This window comes from Lepidochelys olivacea (assembly GCF_965140295.1).
Source record: "Lepidochelys olivacea isolate rLepOli2 genome assembly, chromosome: 6".
NCBI lineage: Eukaryota > Metazoa > Chordata > Testudines > Cheloniidae > Lepidochelys > Lepidochelys olivacea.
Window position 1 is genome coordinate 82,868,261 of NC_140416.1, and position 18,669 is coordinate 82,886,929.

At 40.7% G+C, this 18,669-nt stretch overlaps 1 protein-coding gene across 3 annotated transcripts in view; it reads right to left on the minus strand.

Annotated features, from left to right (window-relative positions):
• The window catches only part of RALGAPA1 (Ral GTPase activating protein catalytic subunit alpha 1), a 235,006-nt gene that overhangs the window by 91,118 nt on the left and 125,219 nt on the right, over positions 1-18,669 (minus strand). For all 3 annotated transcript variants that reach the window (XM_084632410.1, XM_084632409.1, XM_084632408.1), the window contains 3 exons: positions 14,403-14,511; positions 1,600-1,710; positions 1,097-1,165 (listed from right to left, as the gene is read on the minus strand). In XM_084632410.1, the coding sequence (XP_084488536.1) occupies positions 1,097-1,165; positions 1,600-1,710; positions 14,403-14,511 (289 nt within the window). The remainder of the gene's footprint in view (positions 1-1,096; positions 1,166-1,599; positions 1,711-14,402; positions 14,512-18,669) is intronic.

An 18,669-nucleotide genomic window follows, 5' to 3' on the forward strand; every position in this document is an offset into this window, starting at 1 on the left:
ACTTTGCCCCACAGTGACATCATGCAATAAACACATGACGATTAAGGGATTTTAGTATTTATGGTCCCAGATTTAGATGACAGAACATAGCTTGAGAAGAAATCTAAATAGAGGAATCACCTGCCAGCGTAAACTTGGTGGAGGTGGAGCTCTGCTGTGCCTTACACCAGTTGCTACCCAGCCCCAGCATAAGGGTTCTATTATTAGCATAAGGAGAAGGAGATGGCATCTTATGTGTGTTTTGGGTCTGAGTGTGGAAAGAGGAAGGAATAGCTGTGGTGGAGGAGAGGAACTCTATGATCTTCCACGGCTGTGAGGACTGATGGAGCTTACGACAGTGGCAGAAGTTAAAGCAAGTCCCCTACTACTCTGCTTTCCACCAGGGCCAGGTGACCAAGGACAAGAGAACCACAATCAACCACATACTGCCCTGAGTTGAGATGCCCCTTTCAAAAATGGCCATTGCCTTTCATTGCTCCCAATAGAAGTGGAGCCAAACTGCCCTTAGGGGATGGTAATCCACTATGTTATGAAGAGGCAGAAAGGAGCACTGACGAGCAGCTGAATGAAAGCAGAGGCCATCTTTGTTAAGGGCCTCAGGCCCACTCAGAACAACAGGAGATTGCCATCTTCAGAGAATTAATGAAGAATTATGTGCTACTCCTAAAGAATGCACTTTAAATTGTTCTTGGTAGCAATACAAAATGATAATTAATCCTAAAGTGGTCTTCAAACGTAGTCTATGCACAAGGTTTCAATACATTAACTATATAGAAAGTTTGAAAAGTCTACAATACTCCAGTATTAGGATCTTTAGGGACAAGAAGAAAAGGCCTGACACAGGGTGCTAAGTTTATTAATGGAAAAATTTTAAGATTAATTTTAACTCTAATAGCTCTACTTGTAAATTCTGAGAAAACTCATTTTATTCTCAAAGAATAAATGCTGTAATTTTGCGGAGAATATACTATATTTTACATACAAAGAGTCTGAATCCTTAAGGCAAAAGTCAACCGTAATCATGGAGCCATGACTGGCAATTCCATAGTTATATTAACAGTAGCATATAAAAAAAGCATGATTAATGTCTAATTACCCTTTTGTCCTGTTCATAAGAGGAAGCTTCTGTATTGGGTAAAAGCTGAGTAATAGTTGCTATCAGGATCTGTGGACAATAAGTAGTTTTCTTTAAAAGTTACAGTTCTTTTAAACTTAAATATCTCATCAGGCAAATGTGATACAATACCATACCTATGGCGAAATTCTTCTAAAATTATGTCAAACTGTAGCATTCAGTTGGGTTGTTGCTTGTAAAACTATTTTTATTGAACTTCAAAAAGACACAACCTAATGAACATTAGGGGCTAAGTTATATGTGCCTCATGCAGGTGTGCAAGGAGGTAACAGAGGCCTTCCTCCACCTACCTAGTACATCCATGAGGGCAGCAAACTTAATTTGACTAAAAGCACGCTTTATACTTAACATCTATAAAAACATTCACATCACAATCTTCAGTTTGCTACTTCAATTTCAATTATATGATTTCCTAGAATCCCTAGAAAACTGCAAATTGTTTAAAACATTTTGTAATTACTTACTTGAATAATTTTTAAAGGTGAATCAGCTTGGTATGTTTGAAGCCTATATACATAATGAATCAGCATGTTAAGCATATTGCAGGCAACATGTGCAACTGTTTTATTTGGAAACTGTAAAAAAGAGAAATGAGTGATAATTACTTTATGACTCTCCATGGTTTCAAGCTATGACACACTGAATATGATGGACAAACATCTCATTAATAGTATTACAGATTTAGAAAGAGATTAGCAGGACCTGTGGAATGAGTCCATTGCTTTATACTTACTGATCTTCAATTTAACATGAATTACTTTATGATCAGAGACATAAATGGAGTCACTTGATTTCATAGGAGAGGAAGAAAAGACCCATGGGCTGCACATCAAAGGGAAAAAACCTTAAGATTTATATTTAGGCTGGCTAATAGTCCCTAGTTCAGAATTGAAGCAGATGACAAGTAGCTGCGACTTCTTAGAGATTCTGTCAAAACCAAAAATGAATGAAGCAGTAAGCTTTCGTGGGTAAAAACCCCACTCTTCAGATGCATGAAATGGGTGTTTTTACCCACGAAAGCTTATACCCAAATAAATCTGTTCGTCTTTAAGGCGCCACCAGACTCCTCGTTATTTCTGTGGATACAGACTAACACGGCTACCCCTCTGATACTCAGTAAGCAACAGGATCATGCAAGTAAACTGGTAGATGAAGAGAGAAAAGATTCAGATTTACAGAACATTCATTTTCCTTTTGTTGGAGAGGTGGTGGCATGGATTGAACAGACTTTTTATGAACAGGTGGGAAGCCAGTTTTCAGAGTACCAGGACAGCAGGGCTGACAAGGAAAGCTTTAAACAAGGAAGCAAAGACAGAGAGCTCAGGTAAAAAAAAAAAGCAGGACCTAGAGTAGCAAATGGGAAGACTATCAGAAGAGGGAGAGAGTGGAGGGAACCAAATGGTGCTGAGCAGACAGTTTCAAAAGGAACTCAGGGATACTGAGAGATGAGAGAGAGAACAGGTAAAAATGTAAGATGGGGTATTGAGAGGCAGGGGAGAAATGTATTTTTTTTTTTTTTTTTAAAAAAAACCTCAGGTGACTATAAAGAAAAAAGTACAACATAATGAATAAGTATTTCTTTTATTTAGGACACTCAGGTATAAAGGATGTTTTCCAAATCTTTTACATAGTTAAAGTGGCATGTGTTGAAGCAGATAACGTTAGAATCTCTTCATCGAAAAATACTCAATGAGGAAAAAACTTCAGGGACTTCACAACATAAAGGAGATGCAAACAGCTGACCAGGATACACAAGGACAGCAGACCCTTACTTGTACCCTAGCCTAGGCGACATCTGATGGTATGGGAAGGATTGAGACTGAGAACCATGTTAGGCTATTTCCCTTCCTATACATTTTACTGTTCCTTAAACTATTAACTGCGGACACAGGCTTTGGAAATTTAAGAGTCAATTTCATTCTGAATTCTAACATACCCCTCTCTCCCCAAACCTAAGCTAGATATACACAAAAAGCACAGTGTTATTAACACGAATGCAACTGTAGACAACCATTTACAGAGAGCATAAACTGCACAGAAGAAAAACATTTATACATAATATACAGGAAAAAGCACGCAAAGGAATTCTTACTCAACAATATAAACTTTCTGCATCCTTAATTAAACCGAGTACTCTAATCCATATTATCTCTGAATCACAGATCACCCAGAAAATCATTTTAAGTGATTCATGGATGAACTATATAGAAATAACAGGGCTGTAGTTTATGTTACTGACATACAGAATGAGCTCAGACATGACTTAAGGATTTTACATTTTTCTCCTTCATAGTTGTTTAATGTTGAAGATTTAGAAAATAAATCAGTTCAGAGTGTCTTTTATACATTTATTAAAAGATTAAGCAGAAAGTTACAGAACAAATATTACTTTAAACGAAATATGCCACTAGCTAGGTGAAGTTGGTTCTCCTGACAATTTACAAGGAATACAATACAATGGTCAAACTGATATTACAGTTGGAATACAATCTATAAGTCAATGGTCTGACTTATCTGGCTTGCCAATTAGTAATGAAATAATACTAAGTTAAGAAAAACAATCCTCAAGATTTTACAGAAAGGTTGATGGGAGAATCCCTTTACTTTAACTTGCTTAAATAACTCAAAGTCTGCTGAAAGTAACAGCTGTTATTTTGTCTTGATTCTAAAGACATACAATTCAAAATAATTTCCTGGTAGCCTCCCTTTTGGCTACCTGTCTCCCATTAAACTTTGCTGTTCACAAGGATTATATTAATCTTGGTTTGTCTAATATATTTCCCTCCCTATATAAACATTGTCTATAGTTTGCTGAAAGTCTGGCACAAACACCAAATATTTTCTAAAACTCCAGACTAACAGCAGCTTTAGAACGACACTGGTTTAACCCAGGGATCCCTCACTGTATCAACACTTAAAACACAAAAACATATGTATACATACACACACGCACGCGCTGGTGGGCACTGGAATGATTTGAGGGCGCTCTAATTGTTCTACAGAAGGATCTTCACACTTTCTTCTCTTTATAGTCTCTAACTCACGTGGTTGGTCCTAGTTGATATTTACCGGTATCTTTGTTGACAAGATGTGATCTGTGCTTTTGCATGCAGTGGGGCTGTGATCTTTACCTCTCTTGGTTATACTTCAGACTTGGCTTAGTTGTTCCAGTGCTCTTCACTTCTCCTTCCCTGGGTGGCCAGTCCACAGAATAGAGCAGGATACAGCTCAGGTATCTTGTTGGTGTGAGAGAAAGTTACCCCCCTTTTTTCTGCAAATGGTAAGCATCTTTTGTAGGGATCAAGGATTCCTCTACTCTGCCCTAATAGATACTCTTGCTTAATTAGCAGTTCCAGGCTGGTATAGATCATCAGGGACTAATGACTTGACACCTTTGTCTTGGAGTTACATGGAAGGTTTCCAGACTAGGATGTATAGATTGTAACCCAAATCATTACTAAATGCAAACAGAGGTCTCCTGAAATCAGCACACAAGAAGTTGTCATGTGATAAGAAACTGTTAGGCAAGCTTCCACTTTAGGCCCCAGATTCAAATGTCTTGATTGTTTAAATATAATTAACGACTTATTCAAGGATATGCATTCACTCATTTCCACACATTCTCATGACAGTGAGTTAATTCTGACACTGGGAAAATAGTTTAAGAAGTGGGGTAGTGGCTAGGACAACTATACAGCCTTTATCCTAATAACCCTTTGCCTATGTACAAAAAACTGCTTTAAGCATCTCTTAGCAATGCTAACCTTTGTTATATATTTGGTCAAACAAAGTCACTCACAGGCCTAAGTCCATATACAGCCTATGTTCCTTACGTATCCCTCCCCTCTTTCGAATAAGGGGGGACGGGGGGGACATTGTAACACCGTAGTCTGGAGGGGAGACCTACGCTAGAGAACTTTAGGATCAATCAGTTGTCTTTACATTATTCATAAATTAACAATAATTTTAATAATAAAGCTGTTTATAAACTTATAATTTTAGAATAAAGCTAAAATAATTTAAAACATTATAAAAGTAAGGATTACATCATCTTAATGCGTGTTAATTTTAATTTGATCATCAGTTCCACCAGGTGAACGTTGTATGTCATTCTGAAACCAACAGAACTCCACTGGCCATCACATACAGTCCTCAGCTAAAACCTCTCCAACGCATCATCAGTCTTCTACAACCCATCCTGGACAACGATCCCTCACTTTCACAGGCCTTGGGAGGCAGGCCAGTCCTCGCCCACAGACAACCTGCCAACCTGAACCATATTCTCACCAGCAACGACACACCACACCATAGTAACTAACTCAGGAACCAATCCATGCAACAATCCTCGATGCCAACTCTGCCCACATATCTACACCAGCGACACCATCACAGGACCTAACCAGATCAGCCACACCATCACCGGTTCATTCACCTGCCCGTCCACCAATGTAATATACGTCATCATGTGCCAGCAACACCCCTCTGCTATGTACATCGGCCAAACTGGACAGTCCCTACATAAAAGGATAAATGTACACACATCAGATATTAGGAATGGCAATATACAAAAATCTGTAGGAGAAAACTTCAATTTCCCTGGACACCCAATAGCAGATTTAAAGGTAGCCATCCTGCAGCAAAAAAATTTCAGGACCAGACTTCAAAGAGAAGCTGCTGAGCTTCAGTTCATTTGCAATTTTGACACCATCAGCTCAGGATTAAACAAAGACGGTGAATGGCTAGCCAACTACAGAAGCAGTTTCTCCTCCCTCGGTGTTCACACCTCAACTGCTAGAAGAGGGCCTCATCCTCCCTGATTGAACTAACCTTGTTATCCCTAGCCTGATTCTTGCTTGCATATTTATACCTGCCTCTGGAAATTTCCACTACATGCATCTGACGAAGTGGGTATTCGCTCACGAAAGCTCATGCTCCAGTACGTCTGTTAGTCTAGAAGATGCCACAGGACTCTTCGCTGCTTTTACAGATCCAGACTAACATGGCTACCCCTCTGATACTCGTATGTCATTGTGGTTTTAAAATATCAAACATTTTCCACTTTTGTTCTTTGACCTTTTGAATTTTTACCTAAGCAGTAGGGGTCAAGAGGAAAGAACTTTTATTCCACTTTTCTTTTATTATCCCACAAGACTGTGAAACATAAAAGTTATAAGTGTAGTGCTCAAGTTTCCCAGTATGTTTAGAATTACGTATTTTGATGTTTCACAACCTAAAATTTGAATTTATTACATTTGATTTTTATTATTTCTGTTTATTGGATACCCTTAGTTTCACAGCATGGAAGTTCCTATGATCCAACAATAGCCAAATGTAATTTAAAAAATAATTGTTTCAAAGAATTCTACAGTTGCTCTTTGAACCTTGGTATCCAATTATAAAAGACTATAGCTTTTAAATTTAGTTAAAACACATGGTTAGGATTACAGTCAACATCAGGAAATTTGGGAATGGTATCTAATGGGGGAGGGATAGCTCTAGTGGTTTGAGCATTGGCCTGCTAAACCCAGGGTTGTGAGTTCAATCCTTGAGGGGGCCATTTAGGGATCTGGGGCAAAAATTGGGGATTGGTCCTGCTTTGAACAGGGGGTTGGACTAGATGACCTCCTGATGTCCCTTCCAACCCTGATATTCTATGATTCTAATCTGTGTTTTTGCCAATCTTGGCCATCTAACTGAATTTGATGGAAATGCCACTTCTGTTTTCTTGTATCTAGTGTGACAGACCCAGACCAGTGGGGTACAGGAGTCTGGTCGAAGGCAAATATACTGGCCACTTGATGAATAGTTTTCTGTTCCCTGAGTAACCAGAGCAGGGGCTGCACTAGAGCAATCAGGAACCTGCTAGAACCAATTAAGACAAGCAAGCTAAGTAAGACACCTGAAGCTAATTAAGAACATACAAGAATCAATTATGGCAGGTAGACTAATCAGGACACCTGGTTTAAAAAGGACCTCCCATCAGTTAATGGCGGGCATGCAAGGAGCGAGAAGACATGCTGCTAGAGGACTGAGGAGTACAAGCATGATCAGTCTTCAGGAGGAAGATCCTACAGTGAGGATAAAGAAGGTGCTGGGGGGAGGCCACAGGGAAGTAGCCCAGGGAGCTGTAGCTGTCATGCAGCTGATACAGGAGATATTGTAGACAGCTGCTATCCACAGGGCCCTGGGCTGGAACCTGGTGTAGAGGGTGGGCCCAGGTTCCCCACATCCCCCCAACTCCTGATCAGACACAGGAGGACTTGACCTGGTCTGTGAGCAACACCAGAAAGGAAGGTCTAATTTGGAAAGGGATCTGGCCTGTTCCCGACCCTCTAGGTGGGACATCAGAGAGTGCAGAGATTGTTCTCAGTTTCCCCCATGCTGGCCAGTGATGAGGTTAGCTGAGTGAACGGCAGGTTTGAGCCTCTAGCAGAAGGAAGCCAAACTGAGGGCTGCCGTGAACCTCTGAGGTGAGCAAGTCTGCCAAAAAGCACAGGAACCACCAAGGCAGAGGAGGAACTTTGTCACACTAGTACCACTATAATTTTTTGGCTTTATATTCAATAGTCTGAGGTAACTTCCTCCTATTGACCTGACCACATGTGAATTTTCTTGGTCATTACTTAGAGTATCACTGTGACTTGCACTGGAAATTAAGCTAAATCATGTATTAGTTATATGTTAACAAGGACTTAATTACCATCATGACTGGTTTTTTTTTTTTTTTTTTTTTTACACACCTTTCCTGTGTGGTACGTGAATGATTCCATAACACTAATATTTTCACCACCATAACTTTCTAACAAAGCAACAAGGCATTCTATGCATATGCTTAGCACTCTAATTTATTTGAAATTTTACTTCTGCTTTCTCCTCCACTCCCCACCTTGCCACACTTTGCCAGGCAGAAGGGTGGCGAGTAGCGTTTTGTTCCATATTCCCCCCACCTTCCCCTTGCTGTACCTGTAAGACAGCTTTGTGTGAAATTTCCTTCAGAGGAATTTTATTTTAAAGGATTTATTTTAGAGGATTCTGACATTTTTAATAAACTTCAAATACTTATAGACTGCAGCAATATGATGAACTGCTCATCATCCTGCCTGAGAATCAAGAGATCTTACTTGGTTAGCTTCTTCTAAATAATCTTGTTTATCTAGGTTCCCTTCCTCAATTTCTGCTTCATCATCACCACCTCAAGTTATTTTCTAGATCACCTGAGTCTGTCCAAGTCTGTTAATAATTCTTGTACCTTTTCCTTACATTGCATATTAAATCCTTTTAACTTTTTCACTCTTCAGTTTTCTTACTCAGGGCTTGTCTACACTTACTGGGGAATTGATGTGTGGTGATCGACGGTCAATTTAGCGGGTCTAGTGAAGACCTGCTAAATCTACCTCAGATCACTCTCCCATCGACTCCTGTACGCCACCGGATTGAGAAGAGTAAGGAGTCAATGGGAGAGCGTCTCCCATTGACATCGCGTAGTGTGGACCCCATAGTAAGTAGATCTAAGCTATGTCGACTTGAGTTACGCTATTCACGTAACTCAAATTGCGTAGCTTAGATCGACTTTTCCCTGTTGCGTAGACAAGGCCTTACTCTCTTATGTGCCTCATCCAAGCACTGACTGAGTACTCTATTTTTATATTACAGAGAGTTTATTACTAATGCAGCGAGTTCAACATCAGAGAGCAAAGAGTGATGGTTGACCGCACGACTAAAATTGTCTGGAATAAGAATGGAAGCGTTGGATGTAAATGTCACTAGTTGGAACTGTGACTAAAAGAAAATTTGCACTTAAAAATATTTTTTGTCCCAATATAAACTGATTGTTTCTCTCCTGTTGCTCTACCTTGGGACCTCCGTGAGACAATGATAGCAGTTCTAACAATGGGTTTCTTCTTGGGCATAAGTCTCTGAAGCTTAGTTTAGGGAACTTTAATAGTTCCCTAAACAAAGCACTCAAATTCAATTAGTTTGAATAGCAACAAGAACCACTGCTTTTTCCTTAGCAAGAAACTTCACCTCTGATCTATTAACAGTAACTCCTAATTGGAGACATCCTCTTTTTCCTTTGGCTGAAAGCAGACATTTGCAATTGTGCTGGCGGAGTACAAACTGGACCAGATTTTTCTTCAGGTTACAGGTCCGATATACACTATTCAAAAACACATTTAAAAAGGTTTATTTCTCAAAAATTCCAACAATTCGACTCCTGGTTGGCTCACCATAAGACTCAGTTAATTATGACACTCGAATAATAGCCTAAGGAATAGGGTAGCAGCTAAGACAATATTATAGCCTAATAACCCTTTGCCTATATACAAAAAGCTGCTTTAAGTATCTCTTAGCAATGCTAACTTTTTTAATACATTTGGTCAACCTAAGTCACTCAAAAGCCTAAATGGCCTATGTTCTTTACAACTAGGAAAAAACCCCAGGCTCACTGTGCTTATTTTTTTTTGCAGTATGGAGGGGAACAGTCATTTAGCATAGGTTTCCAACACTGTCAGAAGGCTATCAGATAGGTTTAGATCTTTCATTTACTTTCCTTTTACTTACCAGTGAACTAGAATACACCTTCTCTCAAATTCAGGGGATGCACTTCCATGTGGTTACGCATCCAGCTCTGAACTGAACCTAGGGTCAATTACCCCAGGTTGTAAAAGACGCTTAGAGAGACAGCATCTTTGATTTCCAGGAGATCCCATGAGGTCATTAGTCCTGTTCTATGACTCCTTGTTGGAATGCTATACCTTACAAACTTCAAAAAGGCAGACTTAAAAATGAAAGTTAAGAGTCGGTAAGGGAATACAGGTAGAGAATTAAGAGGAAGAGGAATTTAGGGTAGCTGTAACTTTCTGAATAGCAAAATATTCATGACAGAAAAGAACTACATTGCAAAAGAAAAAAGTAGTAAAATAAATTATGGTTGTCACAATGGCTTTTTGGAAACAATATGAAAAGGAAATTACAGTGCACAATAAAACAAGGAGTTAGACATTTCATGTGGCATAAGTAAAACAGCAGATACTCTGAGAGGAAGCTGTATCCTGGGCCAGCTTCTTACCGCCACAGATGCTGCATTTTGAATTTTTCATATCTTCAATATGACTGGGAAGAATGGGTGAAGTTATACACTTTGATGAAGCACAAGAAAAGGTGCTGATTGCAAACTTTAATTTTCTTTATCTGCATCAGAATCAAGAGATCTCGTGGATGACTCTTGTGAGTCAGAGGGATCCAAATGAGCGAGCAGATATAAGCAGTTACTTCTCTTCTTCTGTCTCTCAAACTATTTAGTTTTGCACTTTTGTTTATAAGTGGCTACAGATTCTGCCACCTTTTTGCATTTGACTGAAAGAAGGCAGACATTTGCAAAAGAAAATTTAAAATCTGCAGGAGAAGCTTCAGAGGTTAAGTCTAAAACAGAACTCTCTTCTATTCCTGATGAAATAATCTCTTCTGATCTGCTAAACAATAATGCAGAAGTGGTTGAGAGTACAATAAGCAGACTACAGATTCTCTACTTATGTGCCTGGGTGACCTTCATAGTACCTTAACATAAAAAAACCCTGAAAGCTTGACAACTGGCTTACAGAATTTGAAATTAAATCCAGACTGCTGGAAGTATCTTTAAAAACCTGCATGACTACCCATCAAGAAACTCATTAATACTATGTGGGACAGACAGTGGGGTGGAGGAACTTGGGGACTGTATGGACATCCTGAATGTCCAGATTATTGAATTTAAGAATCCTTCCTGACCTCTGCTGGCAACTGACTGAAGCCCTGAAGCATGAGATTTAATTATGGTTATTGCTTTAATGCAGAGTTGCAAGTGCTAAGAGTATGCTGCAGGCAATGCAAGCAATCCTGTTCTCCCCACTGCCCAGGAAGAAAGGGGATGAACAGGGGGCACTCAGTCACAGATTTTAAGGCCAGAAGGGAGCACCATGACCACCCAGCCCAACCCCCTGCACACATACAGGCAATACAATTTATCCAAGAAACAGAATTAAAGCACATCTGATTAAAAAAAATAATAATCTAATCTTGTCTTCAAGACTCCAAGCCATGGTGAGTCCACCACCACCCTGGTAAGCTGTTCCAATGTGCAAGTGCTCTCTCAGCCAGGAAATTGCATTTTATTTCAGAGCTGAATTTGTCTAGCTTCAACTTCCAGCCCTTGGATCTTGTTGTGCCTTTGCCAGCAAGGTTGAAAAGTCCCCTCGCTATCAGATACATTTTTTCCATGTGTAAGCACTTATGCACAGTGACCAAGCCACCTCTTAACCATCTCTTCAATAAACTAAATATATTGAGTTCCTTAAGCCTCACACTGTATGATACATTCAACACTGGTTCAGCTGAACCCATTTCTGATAACTGGTGTCAGCAACAGGTATTTTTTGGAAGGCTTTGAAGTCACTCCAAGCCCAAAATATTATTGAGTCGTACATAACCTCTAGCTGCAGTGGTACAGATGGCCAATTAGCATCTTTCATGCTGAGACTTTCAGTGTGGTTAAGAGAGACAGCAGCATCTTCATAGTGTTTACAGAAAAACTGCTGGCTACAGTTGGACATAGCTTATTGGCTGGAGTTCTGAATGAGTTTCTGCATCCGAGTTATAAGCAAGCAATTTGCTTATGACATCTACACTCCTGTTCAATGGTGTACATACTGTACTTGTCAATACTTTAGACTAGAAATATAGCTTCCTGTATCTGTAGCCATTCATTCCTCTCCCAACAAGAAAATAACCCACTCTGGGAGTCCAAATCCTTGACGATGTGGAAGCCAAGACATTATTGATGTACCAATCTACATCTGGCTTGTTTCTCCATGACGCAAAACTGTATTTAAGAACTTTTCATATTAGACAGTACATTTGCAAATATTTTACCCCAGTGTTCAAGGTGACAGAAAAGGTGGCATGCTCCAAAGTTTTTGCCAACTTGCAGCAGTGTTTTTCAATTCAAGCACCAACTGGTCCATACTTAATAAGTGCACTTATTACAAGATACTGGTTTAAAATAATGGTTAATAAAAAGAATGGGAGAACAAACGGGAAAACAAATTATTTTGGATGACAGGATTAAAATATTGCACAAGTTTGATAAATTGGAGAGATGAGTTAAAATCAATTGTGACATTTGTCTAATATCAAATTCACACAGAAATTGGCTCAAACCATCAAATGTACAAGCTATAGGATACTGGAGAGACTATCAGGTCACTGAGAAGGTGTCACACCTAAAACGTGATGTGGCAAAATAGGCAATGGCAATATGGTGTTTAATTACTAAAAGAACAGTGCTGAAAACATCAGAATTATTTAGCTCCACTTGGCAAGGGTTAGCCTCCAAAGGTGCACCACCATTCTGTTTACCACAGACAAAAAAGACTATCTGTAGAGAGTTCAGGTGAGAATAAGGAAAATTAAGAAAGGTTTTGAAAATAAGACTTATTAGGAAAGGTTAAGAAAACAGAGCATGCTGTTGAGAAATATACCAGTCTGCAAAATGTTTAGGTAATAAAGATGCTATGAAGTGGGTAGGAGCCAGGTATTCTGATTATTCAATAAATGACAGAATAGTAAGGAATGGTTTTTAATAGGGAAAAATATAGTTTACATATTTGAGTTGGAAGGGGGGGGGGAGAAGGAAGATTGGCTAAAGAACAAGCTTGGCAATGGACAAGATTGTCAAGGAAGCTATAGAATACCATCATTAAGGCTGCAAGTCTTTCACAGAGGTCACAGAAGCCGTGACTTTCCATGACTTCTGTGACTTTTGCAGCTGACCCCAGGGCTGCCCAACCAGGCAACTAGTCCCAGGCTGCCCCGGAGCAGCATCCCCCCAGCATCTAAGACTGAGTTAGGGGTATTTTTAGTAAAGTCATGGACATGTCACTGACTGTGACTTTTTGGTTATTGCCCATGACTTTTACTAAAAATACCAGTGACTAAGTGTTAGTCTCTAAGGTGCCACAAGTATTCCTTGTTCTTTTTTCAGTGACTAAATCGTAGCCTTAATGATCACTACAGAAACTTAAGGCTGTTTCAGAATAATGAGGGTCCTACCACTCCCAAAGGAAAGGACAAGATCACTCCACAATAAATCTCCTCCATCAAGTAGTACTGCGGTGATATTGGTCCACAATTGCTACTAGCTATATTTGAATATAGTGCTTTTCAAAATATTTGTGTATAGCACCCATGTCTAAATAAGGTACAAATGAGTGAACAAATGCCAAAATAGCAATCCCATGGACAATAATCCTTCACCCCACCTGGCTATCCAGAACACATGAAAATCTAGAGGTTTTTATAACAAACATCCACACAACCTAAAATTGTAAAAGTTTTAGTTTTATAAATTACCCAGATCATATTGAGGGGGAAGTGAAAAACTTTGTGAACAAACTGTAAAATTCCTCATCATTAACAAAATGTACTTGATAATTTTACAAATATATTCTAAAGTAAGACAGTAGTAAAATCAATTTCTTCCTTTACTTTTTTGCCAAAATTAGAGTTCTGTTATTCCTTTCCTATAGATGATTTCATCATAAACTACAACAGTGCAAAGTTGTAACCTGCTTTAGGTTCATATTATACGTTGTGCTGCACTGCCCCAATGTGAGCTCTGAGAGGCACTTTGCCCCAGAAAGGCATAATACCTCTTGGAGCTCTCAAGTGCACAGGTAACACATCCCTTAGGATGGTACAGCATACTCTGCTTGCACATCTCATCAGAGCTGCTGACTGGTCAAGAGCAGAGACAGAGCTATTGTTCTGCCTCCTCTGCTCCATTTAGGGTGGCTTGCACTATGAAGAAGAAGTTCCTGAGGCTCAGTCCGCAGGGACTATAAATGTGACTGGCACTTGTGCAGGTGTGTAAGGAAGGGATACTCCTTGTGCCTTCCCCTTCAGCACACAATCTGGCCTTTAGATATTAAGCAATGACTTGCTTTGGCAGGTAATAAAAATGTTAGTTTCATCTTTAAAATGAATTAATTCTTTTGCTTCAGAGTGAACACAGGACTGGAAGCCAGGGACTTCTGTATGTAACCCTGTCTGACACTAAATCACTAAACTGCGTAGGGCAAGTCACTTAACTTGTATCTTACTCTCATCATCTGTAAAATGACACTTGACAAATTCAGAGTTGAGGATTAACTAGTTAATTTGCACACTGGACTTTGATGTAAATCATTTTTAATTTAAGTTGTAACAGATTGCAGTACACCTAGTCTCTTACCTTCAAAGAGACACAAATCACATTCAGTGCTTCCTTGATCTGAGGATGATGTGATTCATGAACCAGTTCCTCACAGATCCAAATGCCAAGGCTGCAAAGAGCAACACATCTGCAAAACAAGGTTAGATAACAAAAAACAGATAAGGAATGGTTACTTACCCTGCATTAACTGTAGTTTTTTGAGATGTTGCAGTCAGTGTGGTTCTCTCTATGCGCATGAGCTCACAATCTTTTGAATAGCAGTGTCCGTTGGGACTGCACATGCATCCTCTGCTTTCTCATGCTCCTGTATAAGAGCATAAATAGCAGAGTGGCCACAACACTCCCTAGAAAGCTTGTGTTAGCCAAAAGCTCCTAACGCGGGGATGAAAGCCTTTCAAATTCCTGATATCTGTATGTTTTGGAAACAAGCCAAGGATACTACATAGGCACTGGTGGAAAGGGCCTTAGTAGTTGGTGGGAGAGGTACAGCAGCTAACTGGTACTACAGTGAGATAATGACTTACCCATTTTGTAAGTCTTTGTGACACAATGGCCTGATCCTTTGGAGCAGTCAACAATAGCCACAATAGATTTGGTCCTGTTGATGCAGTATTGAAGAGGTCTGGATATTTCTAGGGTGTGAAGTTTCTTCTCCGCTTGTATGGAATGTGGCTTTCAGAAGAACACAAGTAAGTTGATTGACTGGTTTAAGTGGAACTTAGAAACCACTTTGGGGATAAATTTTGCAAGAGGTCTCAGTACAATCTTGTTTGTTGAAACAAAGTGCATGGGGGCTCTACCACAAGTGCCTGAAGCTTGCTCATTCTTCTGAGGTGACAACTACTAGAAAGACTATTTATAGTGTAAGATGATAGATGGAGCGCCCCAAGAGGGGCTTTAGAAAGACAATGTTGATTTCCTGTGCTAGACTAGATACTCTAAATGATGAATATGCATGTAGAAAACCCTTAAGGAAGCTGAATACTGTTGGATGAGAGAGGACTGAGAATGACTGTATTAGAGGAAGATACTGCTGCAACATGAACCTTGACTGAACTAAATGGAAGCCCAGAGTGTTAGTTACAGCAAATAGTCCAGAATCCTCAATATCGGAGTGGCTGCAGTGGGTTTTGGCCACCGCGAGTCTGTTCTATTTGAAGATGTATGTCTCATGAACAGTTTTCTGCTTTGTATTAGGATTTCCTGAACATGAGAGGTGCGGTTCTTTCCAGGCGCTCAGCCAGCCAACATCCTCGCCAACAGTGGCAACAGTTTCAGTTCTGGGTGCAATTTTTGACCCTGATCTTGGAAAAACAGGTCTGGGCAATCTGGGAGCCTGATCAGTGGTTGCATGAACATCTGCTACAGGTCCATCAGCCCGAAATGTCTCAGCCAGTAACGAGCTATGAGAATAAGCCTGGCCTAGTCTCATCTGCCTGTAGCAATCAACCTGGAGATTAGGAGAATCAGTGGGAAGGCATAAAGAATGTCCCAATTTCAATGCAGATGGGTGTCCAGCAAGCATCCCAGGCTCATGTCTCCTGTGGAACAGAAGTCTAGGCAATTGATGTTGTTCTTGGTGGCAAACAGGTCTATCACTGGATCCTCCCATTGGTGGAATATCAAGTAGGTGATGGATTTCAGCAGTGTCCACTCATGGCTGGTGAGAGATTGTCTACTTAGAAAGTCTGTCAAGTCACTGTTCGCTCCCAAGAGGTGCATGGCTAGTGGGCATGTCATGCAGGTAGCACCAGTTCCAGAGTTGTTGTTTTCTGGCAGTTATTGCTTCAGAGCAGGTACCCCCTCATGTATGTCATTTTACATCCTCTGAGGACCACATCTCTTGTATTTGCAGATGATTCAGGTGGGATTCTCAGCCTGTTCCACATGCTTCTGTGATTAATGCCTTGGGTGGTGATGGGTCACAGACAGTACCCCATTTTTAAACACTGTTGGGATGCAGGTACCAAATCAGCACTGCAAAGACACAAGATAGAATTGAAGCTCTCGCTCATCTGATTCTTCGCAGGAGAGTACACTGATCTGAGCCAGAGCTGTAGAGGTGTGAGATGAAGTCTGGCAAGCAATGTCCCATATGTACATACAGACATATGGCCTAATAATGTGAGGCAAGGCCATACTGTTACAGCCAGGTGCAATACCACCATGTTTATTAACAACTCCAGTGAGAGGATTCAGTCCTAAGATAAGCATGCCCTCACCCTTATGGAATCTATCCTGGCCCATATGAATTCTATCATGAGATGATTTCTTGTAGTTTGCCAGGAGGCCCAGCTGGCAAACAGAGGTAGCACATAGTTGAGGTTTGTCAGAGAACTTCCTTATGTGATCTGCTTCTGATCAGCTAGTCGTCTAGATATGGATATACATGGATGATTTTTTTCCTTAGGTGTGCATGTACAATGAGGCACTTTTGTAAAGACTCTCGGTGCTGCAGAGAGTCCAAAGGGCAGTCCCGTGTACTGATAATGGCTTGGCCCCACCGTAAATCTCAGGTACTTCCTGCAGGCAAGGTGGATGGCAGTGTGGAAGTATGTTTTCTATAAGTCAAGAGCCATTAACTACTCCTGAGCCTGCAATGACTGGATAATGGAGTTAAGTGTTACCATCCTGAATCTCAGGCAGTATATGTATCTGTCAGTTTCTTCAGGTCTATGATAGGATGAAGATCCCCTTTCTTCTGTGGAGTAAGAAAATACCAGGAATAGACGCCTGCCTCTCTCTCTCTCTCTGAACTTCTGCAGAACCTCTTCTATGGCTCCTAGATGAAGCACTGAGGCCACTTTTAGTAATAGGCTCCTGCGAGAAGAGTTCCAGAAGAGGAATGGGTGGTGATGTCCAGCACTCCTGTGTTGGCCATAATCTCCAATCATGCTCAATAGAAAGGGGCAAGATGGCTTCCAAAGGTCAACTCTGGGATGATTTTGAGGTAGCTCTCAAGTGTCTTGTCAAACCTGCCTTTGGGAGGAAATTTGATATGACAAAGAAGACTAAAATGGTATTTTGTCTTTAAGGGGGCTGGTACCAGAAGGACATACAGGATGGTACTGGAGTGTAAACACTTAAGACTTCAGCACTGCCCTCAAAATCATTCTCTTTAGGGTATCACTCCTGTCTCTTTGAAGGTGGTTCCCTGCTTGTAGCAGGTTCCTCAGAGACAGTGAGGAAAAGTGTATCTCTGGGGATGGCAGTGTCACAGGCTAGGATTCTAGCATGGATATTGCTGGTGCCAGTGAAAAGAGGAGGGTGGTGGTGTCTCCTTGAAGGCATACCTGAGTTATCAAAGGGCTTGCTGGTTGGTGCCAGGGTCTGTATTGGGTTGGATCTTGCCGTCAATATTTATACCAGTGTGACAGTTGCTCAAGCCTTCTTCGCTGACTTTGCCTTCAACATCATAGACAGTTGAGCACTTATCTCTTGGCCTCAAGTCCTTGAAGGATGGTTGTTTGACCACTCTGAGTTGTATTTGCACTCAGTGTTGGTACTTTACTTGTCAAATCACTTTCCCCGGATGTTGGTGCCAATGTGGTCAGCTTCGGGAAACCCAGCCCTGATGTTGATGGTCTTGGAACCCTTTTAGATTTCTTCTCTCTTCTGGAATCAAAGATGTAGGCACTTGCAAACCTCAGCTCTGGTTTGGAGGACGTTTCAATGCCTGGATCAAATGCAACTTCATGGATTGCTCCATGAAGTGTAGTTTGAGTCCTGGTCTCAAGATTTTCCAGTGTGAGATGAGAAGGACAGGCATATGAAAATTTGTTAGGGATATTACCTTCCCCAAGGCAGAAGAGGCATCTGCTGTGTCCACCAATTAAGGGCATCAGACCATTGCAAGTAGTACAGCATTTAAACCCCGTTGGCTTAGAATCTGCCATTACCAATGGTTGGTGCAAAGTATTTCACCCTGGTATATCTGAATGTATAGGAGGGTCTCGCCTTGCTTATTCACTTCCTTTGGGAGGGAAGGGAGGGGCGAAGAATGCCCAACTAAAAAAAATCTCAATAAGGGGAAAAGAGATTTCTTCATGACTTGGAATTGGGTCAGACAGTCAGAGTTCTGTCTTGCGGCCACAGGTGGTAAGAGGGAACTGAAGGAGGGTTGTGGCCACTCCGCCCTTTATGCCCTCAAACAAGGCACATGAGAAGCCCTGACAAACACTGCTATTCAAAAGAGTCCAAGCTCATGTGTATGAAGCACATGCACACCTACAGCAGGATCTACACTGACACATTAAAAGAAGAACTCAAGATTCTAAGAATGCTC